General features: G+C 54.3%; 1 protein-coding gene across 1 annotated transcript; it reads left to right on the top strand.

Moving 5' to 3' along the window:
• Positions 1-1,089: 1,089 nt before the first annotated feature.
• On the top strand, positions 1,090-7,817 carry SPATA3 (spermatogenesis associated 3; the record flags this gene model as incomplete). The annotated part of the gene is made up of 3 exons (XM_080690366.1): positions 1,090-1,387; positions 5,636-5,807; positions 7,712-7,817. The coding sequence occupies 3 exons, from the start codon at positions 1,090-1,092 to the stop codon at positions 7,815-7,817; spliced, it is 576 nt and encodes a 191-aa protein (XP_080546492.1).
• Between the last annotated feature and the right edge of the window lie 2,327 nt (positions 7,818-10,144).

Raw genomic sequence — 10,144 nt, 5'->3', positions numbered from 1 at the left:
CTCTTCTCTTAATTATGGAAGTCTGTGCAGGCTGCAGGAGCCCTGAAATGAGGGCCTGAAATGGCAGGCCATTTCACAGTTGATGTTGGGTCTGGCCCTGTGCAGAGACTCCCTCAGCTCTTTGCACCTGGCTCCCTCTGCCCGACCCTCCTCCAGGCCGGAGCAGCCTCCCCGGTGGTGGTTGCACTCACCTGCAGGAAGCCTTCTGCTCCTAGCTCAGCCTCCTCCCGTGAACATATTTTATGTTGCAAGTGTGGAGTTTAGCCGGTCTTTTCCGAACGCCTTTCTCTCTTCCATCCTAAAATGAAAATCACACTGTTAAGAGAAAGATTCATCGTCTACTTGATCGATCCAACAAGCATGGCATTTGGGAAGTAATCGGTCTGTTTTTGCCAATTTGGCAGAATTTGAGAAAATCTGTGTTGTCTGGTAGTTGGTTGTCTGGCAGCTGGTAGACTGTAGTAGAGAATTCCTTGCCAAATGCAAGAGTTCTTAGAAAAGCCAGGGCTAGCCTCCCCCAGACTCCCCTCCCGTGGTGGAGGAGGCCGGCTTGGGAGGAAGGGGAGAAGCTACTTGGAGACTGAAGGCTGTGGTTGTGGAAGGCACAGCCCCACCCAGATCAAAGTCACCTGGGACTTACTAAGTGAGCGTAGATGCTTTGGGGTTTGTGTGTGGAGATCGGGGCTGAGCGTCTGCTCCGGGGCGTCTTAGAGCGCAGGCAGCCGCTCACTTGGGCTGGGAGCGCGCCAGTGGGGAAGCGCCTGCAGGTGGCTCTCAGTGGTAAGATCGCAGGGTCCAGTTGTCACAGGCTCCCAGGCTAAACTAGGCCTTCGCGGGGCAGGGCAGCTTCCGCCCTCTGCTGTCCTGGAAGCTTAGGAGAAGGGTCGGGCGGCTGTGCCTGCAAAGCCCTGGCAGCGGGAGCCACCTGGGCTTCTGTGACATCACAGAAGTTCCCTGTGGGACCTGGGTTCAGTCAGAGGCCAGAACCATACTTACCCCTAGGGCAGAGGGCTGACGACCCCTCTGGGGGGGAAGCCCAGAAATCAAGCAGCTCCATGTAGATCCAGGATTAGGCTGGGAGGCCCCACCATGAAAAAGCTTAAGAAGAAAAAGTCGGAGGCTAGGCGCCGCCGAGAATCCATTTCACAGCAAACAAGCTCTGACTCCACGTCGCAGCCGCCTGGCTATGAATCCCCCCAGCCCAGCTCTGAGCCCACCCCGCAGCAGCAGCCTTGCCCAGAGCCCACTCCGCCGCAGCTGAGCCCCGAGTCCTCCCCACAGCCCTCTGCCTCCCAGGCTCTCCCGGCTCCAGAAACTCGCCTCTCTTCTCGATGCCTGTCACCTCCAAACGCCGCCGCCAAAGCAGCCCCTCCACCCCGGAAAGCAGGTGGGCCGATGTCTAGCTTACCTAGCTCTAGCCTTCCGGCTGATGGAGTCCCAGGGCCACCCTAGAAGCTGGTTCTGTGTTTGTAGAGTAGTAGCCAGGCGTGGTGGTGCACACTTGTAATCCCAGTACTTGGGAGGCTGAGACAGGAGGATCGCAGGTTCATGGCCAACCTCAGCTACTTAGTGAGGCCCCCCACAACTTAGTGAGACCCTGTTTCAAAATAAAGAATAAAAAAATGAAATAGGACCGGAAGTGTACCTTGGAGGTAGAATGCCCCTGGGTTCAATTCCCAGTTTAAAAAAAAAAAAAAACAATGTAGCTGGGTGTGGTAGCACATGCTTGTAATCCCAGCATTCGGGAGGCTGAGACAGGAGGATCTTGGTTCGCAGTCAGCCTCAGCTACTTAGTGAGGCCCTCTGCAACTCAGTGAGACCCTGTTTCGAAAGAAAGAATAAAAAAATAGGGCTGAGGTACAACTTGGAGGTCGAACGCCCCAGGGTTCCATCCCCAGTGCCACAAAAAAAAAAAAAAAGTAGTGAGGCGTGGTACATGGTTCACATGTGCTCTGGAGCTGTGCTGGTGGAATGTGCAAGTTTTGGTTTTGTCTCTACCCAAGAGACCGTAAGCCCTGAGTTTTGTCGTCCCTTGCCATCCTGAGTCTCCGTGAAGACAGCCATGCCGGTATATTAACATTTAACTCGGCTCCCTAGTAAGACTAGTCACCAGGACTCAGCTGTGCTGAGTGACTGCTAAAGGGTAAGACCAAGGGTGTAGTCGTAGAAATAAATGTAAGGTTTAAGCTGGGCGTGGCGGTGCATATCCACAATCTCGGCTACTTGGGAGGCTGAGGCGGGAGGATCGCCAAGTCAGGGGCCAACCTCCAAAATGTATCAAGACCCTGTTTCAAAATGAATAAAAAAATTAAAAGAGGTCCCCAGTCCTGGGGGGAGGGGAAGAAAATGATCTGGAAGAAGGGAAGAGCTCAAACTACTTTATGTAGTCACCATCAGGCTGTCCCGATGAGCTGTAAAAGATGCTTAACAAACTGGTCCAAAGATAGCCCAGGTGTGTGGAGGCTGGGGAGGGGCAGAGAAGGCAAGAACCATCGGGTGCATGACATTTTTTGAGGGGATTGGAAAATGTCTGTCTGTCACGCCGATGGTGCAAGTGGAATTTTTCCATGTTGTCCCAGGTGGATTTTTATTTCAGATAAACAGCAAATAATTTTTGCACACGCGTCCCAAGTATTGCACGGGCATTCTGCATTTTCATTTGATAAATTGGCAACCTTACCCGTGGAAGACACTAGAGACAGAGCTTTGTTCAATATAAAAACTTTGCAACAGCCGGGCGTGGTGGCACACGCTTGTAATCCCAGCATTGGGGAGGCTGAGACAGGAGGATCACAGGTTCAAGGACAGCCTTAGTTACTCAGTGAGGCCCTCTGCAACCCAGTGAGACCCTGTTTCAAAAAAGAATAAAATATAGGGCTGGGGGTGCAGCTTAGGGGTAGAATGCCCCTGGGTTCCATCCCCAATACCGCAAAAAAAAAAAAAAAAAAAATTGCAACAGTTAGCACTCTCTGAAAATGGAATGACTATGTAAGAAAAAGTGTTCCCACTCTTGGGGTAGCCAGAGAGTCTGAATTAGCATAGGATCCCGTAAAAGGGATTTGGGTGGAGCTCAGGAAGTGAACTGTTTTATACTAACAATGATGGTAATGGCTCCCCCCCCCTACTTGCCACTGAGCATTGACTGTGTACCGAGCTTGCAGCTCAGCCATCTAGGTTACTCTGCTCATCTGACAGCATCGTCCCCCAGAGGGGAGCTATTATTCTCCTGTCCATCTTATAAATGGGGAAACTGAGGCTCACAGGAATCAAACTCGCTCTAGATCAGGTACTGGTAGCAATAAGAGGGAAAGCTCCGTCTACTCTGACTCCAGAATCGTCCCTTTTAACCACAGCACAACCTTCCAACTCCAGGAGGTCATTGGTCTCCCCACGAGGAAGAATGCCCTTCTCTGGGCTTGTCCTGCATCTGCCATGAGCAGGTCACAGGCCGTGGGCCACAGCTTGTCCCTCCAGAGTGGTGTAGGCATAACCAAAAGTAAGGGGGCTGAATCCAAGACCTTGGCATGGCCGCGGTAGCCCTGCAGCTGAGAATCAACCTCTGCTTGGTGTATGGTCACGGTTTTGAGTGTTTCTACGGTTTTGAGAAACACTTCTGGGCTATGGCCTTCAGAGCTGGTATCTGTAGAAAACAAAACTTTATGTATTTATGTATTCATTTATTTATTTTTGCAATACTGGGAATGAACCCAGGGCCGTATGCCTGCTGGACAAGCTCAGCCACTTAAGCACACCCCTGCCATGATTTACTTTTTAAATGATCAGACTGTATGCAGCCCCCAGAACTCCCATTTTTCTTTCTCAAATCTTGGGGCCTTCATGCAACTTCCCCTCCACCGGAAAGGAATTCCACTTAGTGAGAAGGCAAAGCCTCGCCAGTGACTCTGGGGACACCTTGCCCTTCTCCCAGAGGAATTTTCCCCTTTGAACCAGGAAAGAATGTTGGAGATAGAGGATAAAGAAAGGCTTTAAATAAAAGATATCAGTTCTTCCTTTCTTTCCTTCTCCTTTTCATCCTCCTCTTCCTCCTTTTCCTTCTCCTCCTCCTTCCCATTCTCCTCCTCCTCCTCCATCAGCTGCTGCTTCTTCTTCTTCTTCTTCTTCTTCTTCTTCTTCTTCTTCTTCTTCTTCCTCCTCCTCCTCCTCCTCCCTTCTCCTCCTCCTCCTCTTCCTCTTCCTCCTCCTCCTCCTCCCTTCTTCTCCTCCTCCTCTTCCTCTTCCTCCTCCTCCTCCTCCCTTCTCTTCCTCCTCCTCTTCCTCTTCCTCCTCCTCCTCCCCCTTTTTTTGGTGGTGTTGCTAGGGATTGGACGTAGGGGAATCCTACCTGAGCCACTCCCAGATGTTTTTGTTTTTTATTCTGGAACAGGGGTCGCTCCGTGGCTGAGGATCGCACTGCGCTGTGAGGCTGGCAACCTCAGCAGCCTATGATCCTCCGTCTCCTCCTCCCAAGTACTGGGTTTACAGGCATGCGCCACTGTGCCGGGCTAAGGATGTCAATTCTAAAACCAACTCAGGAGTCTGAGACAGGAAGGCTGCAGGTTCAAGGCCAGCCTCTTTTGAGGTTAGCAACTTAGTGAATTCCTCAGCAACTTAATGAGACCTTTTTTCAAAATAAAATAGGGCTGGGGGTGGGTGTAGCTCAGAGGTAGAATGCTCTGGATTCACCAGGCATGGTGACACACACTTGTAATCCCAGTACTTGGGAGGCTGAGACAGCTTCAGCTACTTAGTGAGGCCCTCTGCAACTTAATGAAACTCTGTTTCAAAATAAAGAATAAAAATAGGCCTAGGAGGGGTGGCACTCGGAGGTAGGATGCCCCTGGGTTCAATCCCCAGTACCACACACACACACACACACACACACACACACACACACACGAATGTCTCTGGCACACGCTTGTGATCCCAGCATTCAAGAGGCAGAGGCCAGAGGATCACGGTTCACAGACAGTCTCAGCTACTTAGCGAGGCCCCTTGCAACTCAGTGAGACCGTTTCACAAATAAAAAAAGGAGACTAAAAAGAATGTCTCTGGATTTAATCCTCAGTACCACACAGAAAGAAAGAAAGAAAGAAAGAAAGAAAGAAAGAAAGAAAGAAAGAAAGAAAGAAAGAAAGAAGGGAGGGAATGCTTCAGATCAATACAGGGAAAAAAAAACCTTTCAAGTTGGAAATCTTGAGTCAAAGTCCGCTTCTGCAATCTACTTGCTGTAATGGCACAGCCTTCATATTCTTTGAGCCTCCGTTTCCTTATTTTAAAACACTAACAAATCCCGCTTCACAGGATTGTGGTGACAGGGGTGAGAGATGGGTGCTGACGGGAAGTGTGGCGTGCCGCACAGGTGTACGCGACATCACCATTTTTATTATCCCTAGGTAGCGGCAGCCACGTGACACCACCTTCTCCTCCTGCTTGGGAAGGAAGGTGCTGTGGGAGAGCCGTCTCTGTGGGTAGCTCTGTCCCGCATCCACGAAGATGCCTTTCAGAACTCCAGCGCCCCTGCCGCGGATGCAGGGGTGTCCTGGCTGTTGGTGGGGCCTGGTAGACTGTCCTCCAGGCGGTGCCCTGGCCTCCCGCAGGCAGGCACATCCCTCATCTCTTGTTCTTTGTCCACCAGGACCTCTGAGCAATGCGGGCCCGCGGGCCTGCTCCTGTATCGCTTGTCCTGGCAGCTCCACTTGCTGGCGTCGCCTGGGGCTCTGCCACAACCGCATCTTCGATGTCCTTCTGCCTCGAGACTGGCAGGCCATGCCAGGGAGAGGATTCCCAAGCCTCCTCACCTTCTACAGGTTCCCGGGCACGTGGGGGGGGGGGCTGGAGCCGGGGCGTGCTGTTCCAGGCCTTGTTAGCATTCACCTGAGACTTCCTCCGAGAGCCCTGGGCCTTTCCCTGGGCGCCCATTCACTTCTGAGAACTTGGCAGGTCTTTCTGACCACATCTGCCCCCCTGGGGCACCTGTGCCCTGCATAGAGGGGCGTCCACTCGGGCATTTCGTTTATCTTTTCTCTGTAGAAACCCTCCCTTCCTCGGTGCACAATCACTCACAGCCCTTTATGAACTCCGTGTCACCTGGGAGCTGTGTGACTGAACCCTGGGAGCGGCCGCTCATCTGCTTCCGTAGTCTGTAGCACAGATGGGTGTCAGCTTCTTGATCCAGAGTTTCTCCTGGACTTTAGTGATAAAAACTGATTGTAACGCAAACTCCCCCTCCAGGTAGATTTCAGGGGGTCCCCTCAAGGTCATGTGACCCCCCCACAAAGCTAGTCTTTCAGTGGCAGGACCCCATGGTATCGCCCACAGTCCCTGCCTGCTCTCTCTCTTCCACAAAGCCACCAAGAGGGGCTACAGCCACCCACCCCTCACGAGGAGACCCCAGTGCACAACGAGAAGAGGCTGAAGATGCCCCCCTTCTTCTGATGCTGCCAGGTCATAGGCCCCATGGGAGCAGCCCCGCTTGGATACAGGGCTCAGATGTCCATGGACATGGTCCTTCCACCTGAGAAGCTCGTGCTCTGGCCCAGGGGCAGGCCGGCCCATCCCCCATCCCCCACTCTCCTCCTCTTCCTCCTCCCAGCCCCTCCCAACCCAGCCTGCTCTCCTGTCCATAGCTGAGAAGCACCACCACCCCACATAGAAAGAGAACCTATAAGACCCCAGCGTGAGCAGAAAACATGCCTGGAGCCCAAAATACTTTACTGGTCAGTGAGTCCAGTCCGGGAAGGGCCTGCCTGTCTGCCGCTCACCGCCCCCAACTTCCCTGTGCACTTGGTGTTCCCATCCACCTGCTACCACCACGGGTTCATGTGGGTTAGGAACCAATTTGGTTACTGAAGGAAACCTAGGATACCAGGCACAGAGTGTGTAGGAGGGCGGGGGGCCAGAGCAGGGTCTTTGTCCTTAAAATGTGTGCAGTCTGCCTGGCGAGAGGATAGTGTGTGTTTGAAACAAGTCTGAGCAGAGCGTGGTGGCACACGCCTGTGATTCCCAGCATGCTGGAGGCTGAGACAGGAGGATCGCGGTTCCAGGACAGCCTCAGCTACTCAGCGAGGCCCTTTGCAACCCAGTGAGACCCTGTTTCAAAATAAAGAATAAAAAATAGGGCTGGGGTGTAGCTTGGAGGTAACATGCCCCTGGGTTCCATCCCCAGCGCCGCAACAACAAAAGTGCACATTTTACATTCAGTGAGAATCCATACTTCGTAGGATGTTTATCAACATAGACGTCGCATCTTTCGAATGCCTGCCTTGCAATTATTAGCGCCACTGTGTATTTTTCTCGTCTTCGTAGTGGGTGTGATACATTAGTTCCTGGCGTTCCTCCTCTCTAAAGTAGAACGGCTAGGACCTACCTCATAGGGTTGTTGTGAGGCTCAAAGGTGCTGGGTGTGTGAAGTCTAGCACAATCCCAGCGCCTGGCTGGCGGCCTTGACCGCCCGCGGTGTAACCTGTTCCCGCTGTGTGTCTAGGGCAGCTGGGTCCCAGGCCAGCTTCTCCTCGGGTCCTGGGGGTGTCTTGTGGACCTCTTGAAAGGGGTGGGAGAATACGTGTTCTCTTGAGAGAAATCAAGAGGGATCCTAAAATTTCCCGAGGGAAGATCGATCCTGAGGGGGCCCCCATAATTTCCACTCCCTCCTGCCTATAGGCGGGCACCGAAGACCACTTCCCAAATCCCCACTTCCTCCTCTGCTTTCCAGAAGACCTTCGAGAAAACACCCCACTCACCTCAACTCGTCTGCTCCAAGCCCTCGGGACTGTTGCTGCGGCTCTGGGGGCCCTGGGAGCTGCCTACTACATCACTGAATCCTTGTGAGGAAGCCCCCAGGCCCACGGTCCGGCAGGTAGGTGGAGCCGGTCCCTCCTCTGAAGGCAGTTGTCTTTGCAGGTGAACCAGGGCCCCCTGCCACTCAGGCAAAGCTTGAGGCTGAGAGACCGGCTTATGCTGAGCTGCCTGGAGTAGCTCTCAGATAAAGCATCCCTTGTTAAGATAAAACAGCCTGCCTCTTCCCTAGACCCCCTATCCTGGGGTGCTGGACAGGAGGAAATGGAAAAGATCAGGGCAGAAGGTCCTTCCTACCCAACCAGGCCCTTTCCTCAGAACTTCCTGGAAAGCTGGCCCCCTTCCTGACCATTTCCAGCCCGCGATGGCTTGGCTCCTTCACCGCCCACCATCTCAGCTCGCCCCCTCGGCCTGCTCAGTGCTGTGTTGGGGATGATTCCTTGGTGCGGTGTGATCCGTCTTCCCCACCTACACTGCAAGGACTTACACGGCCATCGTCTCTCCTTCCCGGGCTCTGCTGGGCGCCCTAGATGCCGACCCTGAGGCGAGGGTTGAGTGACCAGGATGGCTGAGGAGGGCTTCTTAGGAGAAAGGGAGTGGGGACGGCAGGAGCTAAGCAAGGAAGAGCCGGACCTCGGCCTGACCCGCAGGAGCCTGGTGCGTGGGCCACGCCACGGAGCTGTCGGCATGAGAGGCCAGGCCTGTGTCTGTCCTCGGCTAGAGCGCGGAGGCAGGCCGGGGATGTCTTGTGGAGGAGGCAGCTTCCCTTCGGCTGAGTGCAGTTCCCCGTCTTGGGGGCAGCTTGGAGCTCTTAGCAGCCAGAATTCACAATTCACAGGAGCTGACGCACCAGCCCAGAAAGGGGATCTGGGTGAGGCACCGAGAGCATCCTTGGGTATCTCTGCCGGGTCCATGCTCAGGGAATGCTTAGTACGTGATGGTGCAGGGGCCCTGGGAGGCGTCTCAGCCCACCCAGCCCTCCACTCCTTCCAGGAGCGGGCACAGGTAATGGCCAGAGTCAAGCATGGCACTGGGAACAGATGCCCAAAATATCTCCAAAATAAACTCCACCGAGGGCTCAGCAACCCTCAAGGCCCCTGTGGGCTGTTTGAGGGGACTTCATGGAATAATATTAAAAAAAAAAAAACACCTTAAGGCTGAGCACGGTGGTACATGCCTGTAATCTCAGTACCTGGAAGGCTGAGGAAGGAGGATCACAACTTATGAGACCCTCAGCAACTTAGTAAGACCTTGTTTCAAAATAAAGTAATAAAAGAGCTAGCTAGGGGTATCACTTGGAGGTAAAATGCCCCTGGGTTCAATCCCCAGGAATACACACACACTCACCACCTCAAGCCTCAGGAAATGCCACAGCAGTCGAGCGCCTCAGTTTCCCGTCTGTGGGTCGGGGAGTGAGGAGGTGAGGGGCCCCCTCTCGAGCTTGTCGGGGTGGCGAGGTGCTAGCGGACGGGGCGGGCTGGCGGGTCTCGCTACCCTCCGTTGCGTGGCTGGAAAGAAGCTGGCTTTTCAGCTGGAGCTGGTGGGTTCCTGCCTCGCCTGTGCTGCCTGCAAGCTGGTGTTGGGGGCAGGTTCTTAACTCCTCGCAGCTGGCATCATCTCTGCGAGGGAGGATGACGGCTCCTCCCAGGGCGAGGGGTGGGAGGGCCCCGTGAGGGATGCGCAGGAGTGCCCGGCACAGGGCTGGTGCCCGCAGTGGGGTAAGTGGTGGCCCGGCTCTTGCAGACTGAATCCAGTCCTCACTACATAGTCTCCAAATTGGGGTGTGTGTGTGCGTGTGTGTGTGTGTGTGTGCGTGTGTGTTGGGGGATCAAGTGCCACTGGGGACTTAGGTTGGGACAGTCATCACTGACATCACTCTTAAGCCTGAGCGCCTAACCTGGGCAGGGCCACAACTTCACACAGCGCCCCTCTTGCTCTTTCTCCTTAGGGGATCGCCCTTTGCCCGGGCGGCCGAGTCTCCTTGCCTAGATTCAGGGCTAGGGTGTGGCTCTCTGGAAGCCAGGGGCCCATCGCTGCCCAGCTGGAGAGGGAGGTAAACCTGACTGCCAGTCGTCCCCATCCCAGTCCCCATGCCTGGAGGTGCTGAGGAGGAGGTCCTTCCCCAGATGACCTCCGGCTTTTGTAAACTGTCAGTCCAGTGGCTGTGGGTGAAACCGGCACAGGAGGCAATGTTAGCCAGCAAGGGAGTAATGGTACCCAGCAAGGGAGCGTGTGCCCCGGCTGCCAGGCTCCAGGCTGTGGGGTAGCCTCCCGTGTCACTCAGGGGTGCTGCGAGTGTAACAAGGGTGCCACAGGAAGGGCCTTTAGAGAGCGCAGGTGCTTGCATTTT

This window comes from Muscardinus avellanarius (assembly GCF_963383645.1).
Source record: "Muscardinus avellanarius genome assembly, chromosome: 2".
Lineage (NCBI taxonomy): Eukaryota > Metazoa > Chordata > Mammalia > Rodentia > Gliridae > Muscardinus > Muscardinus avellanarius.
This window is presented reverse-complemented; position numbering and strand designations above follow the sequence as displayed.